The sequence below is a fragment of the Ascidia mentula genome, chromosome 5, assembly GCF_947561715.1.
Source record: "Ascidia mentula chromosome 5, kaAscMent1.1, whole genome shotgun sequence".
NCBI classification, from domain to species: Eukaryota; Metazoa; Chordata; class Ascidiacea; order Phlebobranchia; family Ascidiidae; genus Ascidia; species Ascidia mentula.
Window position 1 is genome coordinate 4607719 of NC_138570.1, and position 15431 is coordinate 4623149.

General features: G+C 39.3%; 2 protein-coding genes across 5 annotated transcripts; both read right to left on the reverse strand.

Annotated features, from left to right (window-relative positions):
• Positions 1-20: 20 nt before the first annotated feature.
• LOC145902124 (sulfite oxidase-like) lies at positions 21-7310 on the reverse strand. Its single transcript, XM_082989992.1, has 14 exons — positions 7175-7310; positions 6926-6990; positions 6564-6614; positions 6238-6346; positions 6058-6178; positions 5855-5985; positions 5343-5533; positions 4999-5193; positions 3363-3551; positions 2517-2703; positions 1994-2149; positions 1760-1879; positions 1495-1565; positions 21-788 (listed from the first exon to the last, which is right to left on the reverse strand). Exons 1-14 carry the CDS (start codon positions 7184-7186, stop codon positions 743-745), a joined length of 1644 nt encoding a protein of 547 aa, XP_082846118.1. The 5' UTR covers positions 7187-7310; the 3' UTR covers positions 21-742.
• Positions 7311-9525: 2215 nt separating this feature from the next.
• On the reverse strand, positions 9526-13289 carry LOC145902736 (DNA polymerase delta subunit 3-like). Of its 4 annotated transcripts, XM_082990831.1 has the most exons (14): positions 13213-13289; positions 12730-12832; positions 12221-12276; positions 12101-12165; positions 11765-11951; positions 11532-11663; positions 11388-11461; positions 11191-11268; positions 11046-11132; positions 10819-10994; positions 10526-10596; positions 10396-10468; positions 10207-10340; positions 9526-9811 (listed from the first exon to the last, which is right to left on the reverse strand). In XM_082990831.1, exons 2-14 carry the CDS (start codon positions 12790-12792, stop codon positions 9577-9579), a joined length of 1431 nt encoding a protein of 476 aa, XP_082846957.1. In that variant the 5' UTR covers positions 12793-12832; positions 13213-13289; the 3' UTR covers positions 9526-9576. The 4 variants fall into 4 exon arrangements, with proteins under 4 accessions (XP_082846957.1, XP_082846960.1, XP_082846958.1 ...); XM_082990834.1 differs by lacking the exon at positions 12221-12276 and having other exon boundaries at positions 13213-13259; XM_082990832.1 differs by lacking the exon at positions 13213-13289 and having other exon boundaries at positions 11532-11657; positions 12730-12890.
• Between the last annotated feature and the right edge of the window lie 2142 nt (positions 13290-15431).

Genomic DNA, 15431 nt, shown 5'->3' on the forward strand with positions numbered 1-15431 from the left:
AGGTTATGACGACACGACCATACATATTTGGGCTTTTATTTACAGAGAGCACGACCATGTACACATTTAAGACACACACGAAAGCACCATTGCAATGAAAACAGCGTAGCAAAGCGTTTGCATACAAACGAATCTAATTCTAGGTGGAACTTCAGTCTTGATATAGGTAGGGAACCCGCGATTGTTGATAGGAACAGAACAGAAATATCTAAATTGGTAATTATCACAAGAAAATGTTTCTATAATCAAAGGGGCGCGCGATACGTTTTTATTCGACAAAGTATTTTGATTGTTCCTCCCCAACCCTCGTTAATTATTATTTTGTTAGAGAAGAAGCATCCAATAAATCCAGGCAGATAGAAATCATACACGTGTAATGAAAACAGTATTGTTTTTTGTAACTGTTGGTTGATCATACACGAAATAAAAACCACCTGAATCATATTTGCATTAGTAACTACAGCAGTGTGCGTTGTGTTTGCTTAAAACCCACTGAACGATACTATACGCAGATAGAACACACCTTTACCATTACAAAAACGTGATGCACGTAAATAACTGGGCATAAAATTCCACTGTCTTGTTGCATGAAAAGAAAAATCTTCGAACATTACGCATAGAGAAGTTTGCATCGCACCGATGAATAATGACAAGCAAGTTCACAGCATTTCAGCTGCGCGTAAAGCTAGCTAAAAGGTTGAAACACGATAAAAGGTCAAACAAACTGGAATGCGACTGAGCATCAATCTTCATGGGCTATTTGGACGGGCACACGATGCCATGCATTTCTAAAAAAATAAAAATGACATACGGTTATTTAATTGAAAATAAAATCGGCTTAAAGACTTGTCGACAGTGGAGCGTATAATTTCATATTCAGACCCCATAGAACACGCCACAACACTGAAAAAAAACCTGCAGTGGCAGATAAAAGGGTTGTCTTAAAATTGATTTTCATTTATCACACCATCGTCATTCTTCAGTAGTGCGTTATATTGCACTTTGAATATAGAAAAGGAAATTTCTGGGATCCGCCCTTGGTCGGTAGCAGATCTGTCATCAAAAATTCTTTACTCAAAGGTCCCATAGTTTTGGAAAATACGCTGTAGCACTATGTAATTTACGAGAGGGCAAGCAATAAAAAATCAAATGACTGCAAAATGCAAAAGAGCAAACAGCTATGTTAGTGCTTTAACTGCTCGCTCTCTCTTGCATATTCCAGTAGTTTACACACTGTAATATTTGATTTTGCTTTGCTGATACTTTGAATGCACGCAGTAATTCCAATGACAAAACAATATGAAGCATATATGACTCACGTATGGTCCCAATTACACGGACGAAGACACAGTTACTGTTTTTGAAAATACTTGTTCGCATAACTGTGGTTTTCAGACGCGAAACAACGAATAACACGCAAACAACTGTTTCACAAAACTATGGATGCTGTTAGTAAAGATTTTCTTCCTACAACAAACTCAATGGAAAACTTACGACAGAAATCCACGGAGATTCCAGATTGCTCCCATGCCTTCAGGCTGGCAGTTGAAGGCGGAGTCGACGGCCTACATAAATAAGGCGGTATAATTATATAAGAAGTAACCCCAGTGCTATAGCTGGGTAGTTGCTATAGCCGGGCTTCACATGCATATAAATCACCATAACGTTAAAAAAACGTGACACTTTCCTTTAAAAGCGCGAAATAAAAAACGGAACACTTTCCTTTAAAAGCGCGATATCAGGAACATGAATATATTACCTTGCACACTAGCTCCACCTTTTGACCGGGTTTTACAGGAACATCGGCACTCCACAACGTCCACGACCAGCAGTGGGCTGAATCATCAGCATTCGGTTCGTCTTTTGTCAGTTTAGCCTCCTAAACGAGTTTTCGAGCGTGCCAGTCAGGGTTCGAATTAGGGTAACGTGTTGCTACAACTATGGGGATAACTAGGCCGTCTTACGACTGTCCCTGCCCCTTTAACAGTCAAACCTGCCAGGTCTTTCCGCCGTCCGAAGAAACGTCGACACGGACGATGTCTCTTCCGCCACCGCTCCACGCGTAACCTTTGACCTCCACGTGACCTTGCTCATCGTAGACGGTCGCGTTGGCAGCTGGTGAGGAGATGGCAGATATGACTGGCATTTCCTGTTTGACCAAGGTTTATAATTTACCACAGTATAGTTTTTTCGTATACGGGGTTACACCGTTTGTTAGTTTTTGTTCCTTATAATGGAAATAATTATTAACTTGGATAGGTTAATATTTTAAACTAATCAAATTTTAATGACAGCATATTTGACGCTATTAACCCAATTATTCTATAGCAATACCTCACACACTGGCGGCAATCGAGGTTGTTTTGAGTGCGGTAAACGTATAAGCTTATACATATTCTAATCTCGGGGCATTATTTTACCCATACCCAAGACTTGATTAAATATACACATTCATGTTGTCATCAGTAATCTTCTTATATGCTGTGGCGCTATTTTCTACCACGTGTTGCCTATACCTGTATGGAAGGCGCGGTCTTGTAGTTGGCCGTTTCGAACGTGGTGCTGGGAGAGAAGGCCTTGTAGTCGTTGCGTTGCCAATGGGAGTGACTTTCTTCGTGACTCACGCATACCTTGTGGACCCACTTGACGTTTCGGGCCCCAACGTACCCAGGTACAATCGCACGGACGGGGTAACCGTGGTCCCTTGTGTAAAAAAAATTTCGTCAAAAAATTACCCTCGACATTGTTAATTCTTGGAAACCCTTTCATTTGCAGAATTAGGTTTGCGATACTAATGGTTATAAATTGCAAATATTCGGACTGGGGCCTACATTTATTTACTAATTAACAAAAGCACACATTAGACAGCAGTATATTGTCACGTGGCCACCCATAGTAACAAACGGGAAAATTATTAGCAAGTTTCTAGAATAAAAATTTGAAGCGAACATTTGCTACACTGTAACAATTAAAACGTTTTGCACTGCACTGCAGTCAATCGTAATACACACAGCCCTCGTGCACGTTTCGTCCACTCGGTTATCTCAAGTGCGCGTCAATAATAACAAACTGGCTGTTACGCAACGATCGAACGTGACCTTTTCCTAATATCGCTGTAGGCGACCGAAGATAGTTATGTAATAGCTAATACGGCGAAATTTAACGCAAAATTCAAGCGAAAATCTGCGCCTTTTGCTCTACAAAGGTCTGATGCAAATACCCTCAGCAATAAGCAATAAATAAACAAATGAATGATAACCTTCCTATTTTAAGCATGCAAATAAATTGATCGTAGTATCAAAGTTAACAGACTGAACTTGTGCAACTGCACATTACCCAACAATAGCAACGTGTAAGCAAACCTTGGAATATCAACGCCGTTCATTTTATAAGCAAGGATGACGTCACCATCCGCTGCCATTGCCTTGCCAACTGGTATCGAGCCCCCGTAGCAAGCCTTGGTAATGTCGTCGTCCTTTCCATCGAAGTGGATGTGCTTCACATTGGGATCCTTAGGGTTAATGCCCGCATCCAAAAGTATATCTCTGAGTCTACATGAGAAAGGTAGCTGATACATTTTAAGTCGTTAAGGTGGAGGTTAGTTCTCACAGCTAGAAACTGGATAACGTTTTTGTGTGTCCAATACAATCAGACAACCAGATGCAAAAGAGGTTTTGACAAAAGATATAAGGCCGATGAAATGCATCATTTTCATACATGTTAACAAAGGCTTTACCTCTTCACAGTGACCACATCAGAACTTAAGGGGCTGCACAGGAGCAACCCACACAAACAGAGATAAGCAAAGTCACACTGTTAAATATTTATTACCAACAGACGTACTAGGCAACTTTCAACTATAATTAAAACCCTTTATCTGCGTTTACCAAGAAGTGAAAGAAAATGTTTAACTTATTCCGAACGTTAGGTCAGGCTGTTTATGTACACGCTAATTAAAACGTAGCCTCACGTGAGAGAATCACGTTTATGAAAGGATACAAGCACAAAGTGATTCGTAAGGTTAAAAAAAACAACAATTTCCATTTAGAACAGGTGCAACCTGCGTCTTTTTCCAAAAACACGGGCAGACAAAACAAAACAACGTTGTGTCCCACCCACTTGACGTTGCAGCCCAGGTTGAGCCGTTTACAACGAAATTACGACATGTTGTATCAACAGCAGTCGCTCAACTGTGTGCAATGGATTTATGTGCTGACGCAGACCATTTAAAACGAGTTCCACGTGTATGCGGTGACCGATATGCGAACGTTCGCAAGCAATATGAAAAAACATGTCACAATAAGCAGTTATCGGACACGTTTTCCAAACCTTGTAGCCGCATTGTATTTTTCTTTAACAAAGAAAACATGTTTTCTATGTAATAAGATCTATTTAACATTATGATAAACAACTAAATGTTTATAGCATGGTCATTTGGCCATGGGGATAATTAAACACGTAGTTGTAACGCGTAACCACCAAAATCTTGGAAACTCGGGTTTTAAAGCGTTTGGAAACAAATTTGGCCTAACTGAAAAATTTGCCTGCAATACTACATTGTTCTCGAGAAGGTTGTCCCAATTTGTTTTAACCGAATATTGCGTTTTCGTGACGCGGTTCTTGTGATGTTTCTTTTGAATTTATTAAAAAGTGCTGATAGGGCACCCAACAAACTTGAACCGGGTCAACCGTAGGCTAAAATGAGAGCAAACAGTCGCCCACCGACGTTACCTTTATAGCGCAACAAACCAGACGTGTGAGTTTGCTGAACCAGCATTGAACACCGGGTGAGCATATTTACATTGCTCGGTTCAAACCTTACGCTGCAGCGACAGGTTTCAATCACAAGCCAAGGCTTTCAGCATTGTTGCTAGGGTGTATTTCTTGTACTCTACAATAGTCATTCGGTACCTTTCGTTGCATATTCCAAATAGATTTCAATTACCACTATCCATTACAACGTGATGCTTATTCTCCTCACAATACACCCGTGCTTACCTTACTCCGGTCCATCTAGCCGTGCCGATTGCGCAGGGGCCCCAGGACAGTCCTTTCACCGTTTTGAAGTTTGACATCTCTTCGCGGCGATTTCCAGCGCACTGGATGGTGGTCGTTATGGTAACGGGCTTATAGCGTTTTTTCAGTTCGTCCAGCGAGAGCTTGATAGTCCGGCGGCCAGCGTTTACCTCTAGCCTGGAGGTAGCAACATAGATTAAGATCGTGAAGTTCAACTGTTATTTTACCAAAAACTGAAAACCATATACCGTTATAAATGAAACTGCACTGTTACATTCGTACATATAAACGCTCGATGTCCATTGGTTCATGCTAAAAACGCGTACCTGAAAGTCTTGGGGTCTATGGCCGGCACTGGAAGGTGGTTGCGTACGTAGAAGAGTTCGTTAGGCGTGATATAACTATCGGTCAGCACTTCCAGCGGCGGTTCGGCGTTAAACGGCTTCTTCGAATTGACTTTAAAAACAGGCAGGCGAGAAGGTTCGTTGGCGAAAGGGTCATTGAGGTCAAGCGCTTTCTGTCATAGAAAAAAATGTCATTAAAATACAGACTGAGTATTTCCTGTCACTGTCTGTTAGGAATTGTTATATCAGCAGGGCTAAATGAATAGCCTGCCAATCGGTCCACTGTTATACATTACCTCTTTACATGATACAGAATATTGTACATACATAATATGTGTATTTTGTTTATAGCTAATAGTTTCTATTTGTTACAGCAAACAATAAAAACGTAACGGTTTAAACAATTTAGGGAAAAACACAGACAAGTTTGTTGAAGTTAGAGAATAACTTAACTTCAATTTATGTCACAATAATGATTGCATGGTTAAGACAACCTGGTCTTTCTTGGACAGCGTTCCAATCTTATACTGTTCTAATATTTCCAAAACTTCTGCTGTCTGGTGGACAGCATACATGTTCCAGAAGGCATCAATTGGACCACCAGCTCCAAGAAGAATTTTGTCTCCTAAAGTCAGAAGCCAATATTGAAGTTGTTCCTTCCAAACAGTTATTACCCAGTAAAAAAATGGTAAATTACCTCCAGGATGACCCTCTACAAAGTCACTAATGTCATATACAGCATCCTTATATGAAACCCAAATCCCTGATGATTTTGTTGAATGCTTTGCAACATCATCTGCAGAGTAAACTGGTATTGCCTGTGCAAGAACAGAATACACTGGTAAGAAATTGGCACCAATGCCAGGACATACAGTACCTTGGCATGGGCAATCGTACTATTTCTAATTTTCCACTCATCGGGCAAAGCTTTATAGAGCAGATAGGCTGAAAGAGCTCCTGCACCAGCAAGAGATGCTTTTTTCCATCTAGATTTGGTAAAATGTCATTTGTTTAGGTAATTTGTGCACTGACAGCTACAAATCTACCAAAGATATTTACTATAACCAAGCCAAAAATATATTTTAAAACAATGCAGAGCTGTTAGAGAGATTTAATAACAAAACACTTGAAAATAAAATAACACTAATAAGTACATGAACTACTGGACAGTAGCATAATCATGGTATTTGAAATATTGATTACCTGGAGCTTTCATGGAAGTGATTAGAGTTACTTGAGTAGGCAGAAGTGAGTCTGAAACATAAAAGTGTGAGTAAACATTTGCTCACAGTCTGACGCTATCTCATGTGTTTGTTTAAGATTAATCCATTGTTCATAGTTAATCACATGCAAATATGCACAGCAAAATTTTCAGAAACGCTACAACATTATCAAACATCTTAAATGATTGTTATGGTTATATGTACTTGGACAACAAACAGAGGTCTTGAGTTTTTTAATGTAATTTTTGTACATACAACATATGGCAAATGCATTACCAAAGATCATTTTATTGAAAGTGCACTATTACTACATTGCCACTGTTGCAAAGATCAAAATACCACCTAGCACATGGCTGAACTTTGATGAGCTGAACAATTCCCCTGCCTTGGTTTACTCTGGTTAAGACCTGTAACATACATTTGAAACACTGCTGTAAATACATGCAATGTCAAGATTGCGTCATAAAAATCACACACAAGTAAGTTTTTTCACTAAAACCATTTTAATTGGTTTTTTATGATAAACGCTGACCAACAGCTTGCTAAAAAAACATTGTATATACTAGGCACAAAATGTACAAGCAAACTTACACGGAATGCCATGATCCTTCGATGCTACAAAATAAATAAAAATACTACGGGAAAATAATCCACAACTTGCAATAGGTTCAATTTTACGCTCCTTATGTGAACGTGACTGTCTTGAACTTTTAGGCAGAAAGCCACCAGAGCGTGCAAGCAATATTGGGAAAGTACCGTGTTCGAGGTGATTCATCAAATTCTCAAGCCGTGCAGGTTAATCTTAAACTTAAAGGTTCGCAAATAACTCCACAAACAAATTGTAGCGATTACGTACGTTTACAGTATACCAGCAATCGACAGTGGAAATTACAAAAACGCATTCCGTCACACTGTACGGCTCAAAAACCTGCTAACACATTAGTTAATAATGATGCACCGAAAAACATGTGCTTGAATGGATCTGATCCTATCATACAGCCTTTTATTGGCACTTAAAGAATGCTGTACCAACTGCTTAAAGTTGACAATTTCGATGACAATTAACAAATAAAACAAACTAGTACAGTTTGAACAATGATTCTAAACTGTACTAAACTTTGCGTATCAGTGTTACATGCAGTAACAAAGTTTCGGTTTCGGCCGAATTTGGCAAAAATATTCGGCCGAAACCGAATAATTATAAAAACCTTGGTTTCGGTCGAATAAATTCGGCAAACCGAACTTTCGGTGCACCCCTAGTAGTTATATACAAATGTTTTTTATTCAAGTTACAAAACGACATGACAAATCGAATGCTTGCATTTGTATATGACGTCACATTTCTCGTATGTTATGTTGTGTTTACGTGGCATCTGTATTTTATTAACGTCGAGTAATACGCCACGAACCCATTTCAACATACGGCGGATAACACGCTGTTTATTGTATGCACGGAAGACAGCTAATTATCCGGCTATTCAAATTACGTGACCCTTCCATCAACACAGCTGTCATTTCAAATGAGTCACGTATCAGTCCGAACCCAAACGACCCTGTATGCGTTTTCTATATAAGCCACACCACTTTGGGTAAAACAGGAGGAGTCAGATAGAGTCACATAGAGAAATATAGAGTCACGGAGAGTCGCATAGAGTCATTTTAAGTCAAGACATTAAGTCGATAATTTTCAAGCCAAACAGACATACATTTTAGTACGCGTGGTTTGTAACGTTTTATTGTAATATTCGTGCGACTGTTATTTATGCATTAAACTGACAGATTAACTTTGGTTTAGATAGTAGACTTTTTATCAGGAGTCAGATATACGGCAGTGTTAATATTTTGTGTAGACGTTTTAAAGAACGCCCTACACATTGAACAATTTGAGAAAAACCTAAAAATACAAGTGTCAGCCCCCAAGTGCGCTTATTGATAAAGGAAAAACATGTGCCACTGCGAAAGAGACTTTTTTAATATCACAAGCGATTGCTGGGATGATCAAGCCTTTGCTGTGCAAATTTCTTAGTTTCGAGGCAAACAAAGGCGCCCATGGGCTTGTAACATACGTCACAGAAATCAGTGTTTATATTTCGTAATGTTTCGTGTGCAGCAATGCACAAGTTTTGCAAAATCCCATACTGCGACCCATATGGTAAACTTATCGAATGTTCTCGAGTAAAAAGTGATTCATTCAACATCCTGTTTACCCCATAAAATGTTCTCCTATGCTTATGTCACATCACACATATGTTCTTGTATTATATTACTTCAAGCGCCTCATGATATCACGTGACATTATTGACCAATCAGCTATCATGCTGGAGAGCGTTAAAGAGCCCAGTTTTTACCTGTAAATTCAGTCTAGTCTTCGCCATTCTGTACGCTGACATTCTATCAACGTTGTATTGAAAAGTTGTAATGTACCGTCGTAATGAAGCAGATAACAGAAATGAATATAATTATTCGGAAAGATATCCTAGTTCTGGGTGCTTTATAGGACGGGGTAGAAGCAGGTTTAACAATCGAAGAGACTCAATTCGCGCTCAGGCCATCGAAACACTGTTAAATATCTCTGAGACACTTAAAGTTATTTACAGGCTCCCTTTTTTATTTCCCTGGCCCTCTTCGGCACAAGTAAAAGAAAGCCGCCTCGGAACGCTCTCCGGCAAAAATCCTGGGCCGTTTATGTCAAAAATAGATGCAAAAAACCTAATGCCAGCACAATTAAATTAATGTTTTGCACAGTTTCAAAAACCTTTTGTTTGTTTATCGTTCTAATGTTCCGGTGAGGAACATTATCTACTCATACATCTGATTATACTGTCACAAGACACATTCTGCCGGTCAGCACCTGAATTAAAGCACCTAAGAGTTTAACTTTACTTTGCAACACAATACATGCCGCATGTAGTCCAACAAGACACTTGATACTTACTCGAGAGTTTAAATTGTATTTTATTTGAGATTTACCTCCAAAAATCAACTGTGTGATATTATGCTTTGGATTTCTTTGAAAAAAATCCCATGATGGAAGCCTGTTTGTTCTTTTTTACATTAAGTTTCACTGCAGTCGGCGAGGTTGCTGGTGTCGGCTCGTTGACGCCTTCTTGTGGTTCAGTGCTTCTCGTGACTGGTGTTTCGTCTTCGCTTGAGCAAGAAACTTCTTCATATCGTTTTTCAGTTAACATTGAACCGTCCTTGTCGACATACGTGTGGCTTTTCAGAACCCTGTTCGGTGCAAAGAAATTGGAAAATCACATGACGTATTAAGGGACGCTAGCGGGATTAAAAGCAGCAAATTAATGTTTCGTCATGGAACATTCTACTTTTTTTTAAATTCGACTTTACCAAATTAGTAGAAAGGAATCACGCCTGCATACATTAACAACTGGAAACCTTATGGTCTCCTATGCAGTATGTAACATCCAACTTCTCCTAACATGAATCTTATTGTTAACACACAATATGATCCATAATTACAATTATAGCCAATATATTGTTTCAAACTTTCGTCATAAAATATGGGGAAAGATTAATCGGAGTTTCAACTGTTCAACAAAGAGTTTAATTATCAGGTACACCCAGTAAAAAAACATCCCCATTGGTAACAAATGTGCAAACACCTCCTTTTCCTTGCATTCTTTGGCCCCACTTTTATTACGCTGGTGCTTTTTGCCATCACTGGCTCAGGGGAAGGAGGAATAATATCCTCGTTAAACTCTTCTTCTGAGTCATCTTCACTGGACGAGGACACTTCCTAAAATGCAAAAGTATTTTGTTGCTGTAGGAATTTGCCATCATCATTTGCAAACCTTGATTCTTCTGCGTTTCTTTGCAGGTAATTCCCCAGAGTTGGTTCGAGGCTTCTTCACCTTTGGCTTGTTTCTTTGACGAAAAGAATAATGTGACATAAATGTGACACACTTTCAATATACTATTTACCGTTTCTCTTTGGTGTGTGTTTTGCTCACAATATCTTGCTGAATTGCCTCGTCTTCTAGCTCATCAAGAAGCTAAAGATTTCCAAGGAATTATTTGTGTTTGTTTTTTTCACAATGCAAGTTTAATTTGCAACAATAAAATTACAACAGAGCCATCTCGATACTTGAAAATCTGAAGGCACACTTTTCACACACAAAGACAGTTTTTCATTCACAAATTTGAAGCTGCAGTACACTAAAAGTAATGCTTGCATGCAATTATGTTATGCTTAAAATCCAGAAGGTTTAACCCACATCAGGCTTAGCGGTGTCTCTAGTTGAATCTGTTACTTCTATTTCCATTTCTTCGACACTGTCAACAGCATCAGGAACTTTCCCAGATTTTGGAGGAGATTTTTTTAATTTAGGAGGCGCTGCTTTTGTTTTGGGCGGAGATGTTTTGGATTTTGATGAAAACAAATCTTGCTTTCCTGCAAAGAATTTATTTTACCACCAAATAACATTTCACAACATGTACAAACCTTTCGTCATAAATGCACCCATTCCAGAGCTTTTCTTTGCTGGTTGTTTCGCGGAATCCTCCCTGCTTTGTTTATCTGTCAACAACTCTAAACTGCTGTATTCCCATATTTATTTCGGGGTAATATTTAAAATTCAGTGAAGTACCTTTCTGAATTGGCGAAGTATTAGTTTCAGATTTCAAAACTTGTTCTGTCGTTTTTATCACCTCTCTGCTATTAGTATCTACAAGAGGAATTAGGTATATATACTTAATTACTGTAAATCAAGGATATATTTATTCAAGCAAAGGATGGAACCGTAAAAAAGTCTGGAAATTGCTTGATATTTCTTAAATGACTAACCTCGATCAGAAGCAGCAGCTCCTTTTGAAGATTTTGCAAACAAAGAGCTTATACCCTTTTGTTGAGTTGACTTTCTGCATTTTTAAAACAATCAAAGAAAACAAATATAACATTTAAGTTTATTCATACTTAAAATACTCATACTTGGATGGAGGCACAGTACTACTGGATGTGTGGTGTGAGTCTGCAACAGTCACTTTCCTCATGGAATTCTTAACTTCAGTTATTTCTTCATCTGTCATAGACTGCGCCCCGTTGTATTTTACAGAACTGTAACTAACAGAGATTGTATTTTACAGGTGGAGAAAGGCCGCAATAATAGTACAGTGAAAAATTTACATTTGAAATAAAAAAAATACTTCTTTGCTTGTACACACCTCCCACATTTAAACAAACTTGCTTTGGTCATGTCATAGTCGGCAGTGTAGAGTGGATTGGGATCCTTTAGCTTAGCTTTATGTACACTGTAGGGGTGACAGGACACCACAACGTCCAAGTGAGACTTTGCAGCTTTTAAATCCACATCGCGAATCAGTGCCACATGCAATCCTTTAGACGTCTTTCCTGTGACAAAAATGAACTGTGAATGCCTAAAAAAGAACAGAAAAATCTAAAAATAAAATTTTACAAAAACAGGCCCGTGTTTACTTGCACAGTTGTAACCACACTTAAGGTAAGTTATTCAATAACAAAGTTGTTGAAAAGCGCCATACCAACTAATGAATAAACTACGGAGACCATGTTCTTTTCATTAGCTTCGGCATATTGTTCCAAGACCCTGAAAAGTCAATCAATTAAGATTCTAAAAATGAACAGAAAAAATGCAAACCTACCGTTTTGCTTGACTTATTGGTAGTGCAAGGTGTTGCGACACATATTTATAAGTTACCTAAACAATATTGTGAAAGGTCACATTATTTCCATTCCTTTAACATGTATATTATAGAGATGAGCTGAACTAAATACGAATAGTAGGTTTTTTTTAAGTTTCGCTGAATTCAAATATCGACATTGAATCTGAATATTGACTTCAAATCAAACATTTGCTGTATTTTAAATTGTAGCAACGACACATGGAACTGCCCATTCAAATTGAACACATAAATAACGACATTACAATAAAATTATGTTGCTATAGAAAAACCTGTTGATTTTTAACGCAAATTTATTAATTCATTAAATATTCGCATTCGGCCGAATATTAGGTGCATGTATTCGGATTCGAATCTTTGCTGTTTTGCCGGAATACCAGCATTAGGTGCAGGTAATCGGATTCAATCTTTGCACATCCCTAACATATGAATTGAAGTTATAAGTTGTAGCAAAAGATAAAGAAACTTACCAATTTGTTTTCATCATCAACTAGTTCGTCAATGGCTGCAAGATGCATGTCTAATTTCTCCATGTTTAAACAAAGAAATAGCTGGTTGGAGTGTAAACAATGTCTTGAAAAATAAATAGAATTAAGAATAACTGTAGAGTGTAGAACTGTAGACTAGCGAGAGACTGAGGGTCATGAACAAATCAAATTTGCATTGTAATCAGTCAACCGTGATTTCCCGCGAAATAAATATTGCGTCAATGAGTTACAAAATAAAACAACAGAAGATTTTAAATTGATTTTAAAATGATTGCATCTTTTTTTAAATTAAATTTGTTAATATATCACAAAACAAGCCGAAAAGTATTACAAATAACTTTTATTAGAACAGTAAAATTGGAGTTTTGCGACGTCTTCGCCAAATGGAAAACATAACCTTGCAAAGGTTTTCATTTAAAGTGTGTGCATGGCTTGTGACTTTGTTATATCGTCAAAAACACTCACGCGATGTCGCCATTAAGTAAATAGGCAAGGACCTCGTTTCTCCCTTTGATCGTCACAAGGCCGTCGGTTTCCTTTATCTTGCTTACACACATTTGTGGGTGCGGCGTTGCACGTTCGCGCTAACGTACTTGAGTTCCATAAATAAAACTGAAACTCACAGCGTTTGCCCTACGATAAGGGAACATATGCTCATCGAAAGTAAGCCAATTTTTGCAGATGTTGCCCATTTGCTTGCGGTAAAGCTTGGGCGCTACAGTTCAACTCCATTAAACTCCCTTGAGAAAGCAGGCGTTTGTGTGAAAACAATGGGTGTGTGAACATGTTGAAGTGTATTCCATTTTTGCGCGTGTATGAGCCTTGGTGGGTGTGCATGCGGGATTGTAACGCCAAGTGTGAGTAATGACCTTGGTACCATATACTTGTTCCACTACAAAGCGCTTTTCCTTTCTCCCCCCCAAAAACATTCTCGGCGCCCAGTAAGTTGAAAGGGTGACCCCCATTACATATGGTATTTTATGTGAAATCATCAAACCACTTCACTAACAGGCCCAGCGTTTTCGTTTTTACGATAGGACAAACAATGGCAAACAAAGAGGCCTGGTAAAATTGCACGCCAACGCAGGCTTGACTTGGCAAATGGGCTGAAAGAAGGGAACTTTAACCCAGACGATTTAATAAAATGATTGTCACAACAATATGTTATATTTTGGGAGAAGTTTTTCGCCCTTTTGCGTCCAATTTATTGGTCCCATCACGCGAAGCTAATAACTGCAATACGTCGTGCAGGTTGCTTGTTAAGTATGCTGTTTTTATAAGCCCAAGCCTTCGTGACTAACAGCAAGCAGGCGATTGCTGGGTGTTTTGCGTTGCGTTGGCGAAAGGAAGTGCTGTGCCAGTTCGCGTCCCTGTGAAAGAACCTATATCACGTCTGTACTGCAACTGACTGAAACAATAGAGTTTGGCAGCAGGCACAGGTCTGTTGTTACGTCAGCAATCCCATCGATTTGCCTGCGCGTGCGCTGGTGGGCTGATTCTTGCCACTGTAGGAGACAAAATGATGACATGGCAACAACTCCCAAGCAATTACGCAAAAACGGACTGAATTACATTTTGAAACGTTCATAGATGTGTAAGGTAAACAATAAACCTATTTTTATTTCGCGAAGCCACGGAACAATGACAATAAAACTAAGATAACAGAACAGCCAACGAAATCGTTTTATGAGTGTTTATAGCTTGCGGTTCACCGATGACGTGGCAATTTCACAGCTCAACAGTTCATTACACTGGTTCACATGCACAATGAACGGATATTTATGTTGCGCAAATATGCAACACCTTGCGGTTTTGAATGCAAGAGTTGGGCATCAGGAGAAAATCTCATACAAGATGTAAAATTTCCACAGCACCAAGACAGGCTGCAACAACGATACTAATAAGGCTGGGGCTGATATTGATTTTCCGCCTTGGCTGAAGTCGTCTTTTTGGTAATGTTTAACTTTTGGCTCGCGCGTGTATGCTTCCGAGGAACTTAATTCTAAGCGTTGGCGCTCCAAAATCTGTTGTGCAATATCGGAAGCGCGTTAGTCCCGCAGCCTTTTAAAGTAATAGCGTCCCCGGGCGGCATGACCATATTTGGAACAAGGAAGAAGGAGGTGTTCCACGCGTTGATGCTCCGGGCTTCGACTCTTTTTTATCACCATCACAAACTTTTTCTACGCAACACCGACTAAGACCCAATGACAACATGTTGCCACGGTGGAAATGACGCAATGTCCTGGGCTATTACATGGTTTCCGTGAGGGAGCAAAGAGCACACGCGGCAACAGGGTGTGTGCACGCGCGACCGTCGCGGAAATCATTGGCTGAAGGCAGCCATGTGCGCGCCTGTGCGAAACTATAAGAGAGACAAACCGCTGACGTCACCCGGCGGCGGTCGCAGAGGATTGGGAAGTACTTTGTTGACGCTTGAATCCGAGATAAACGTGTTTCCTCGTGAAGATGTGAAACTTTAATTGCCCTTTGGCTGAAGCAACCAAAATAAGATGGTTTGATTCCACGACTCGAGCAAACCTAACAAATTGGTCGAAACACAAATGTTTGCAATTTGAAAATGTGTTTTCACTATTTTCGCCGGCTTTATAGCTGTGGTTGTTTGAGCCATTCTTGCCTGGCAGTCGATACATCAACTCACCACTGCATGTTGTATCCGTGACGCT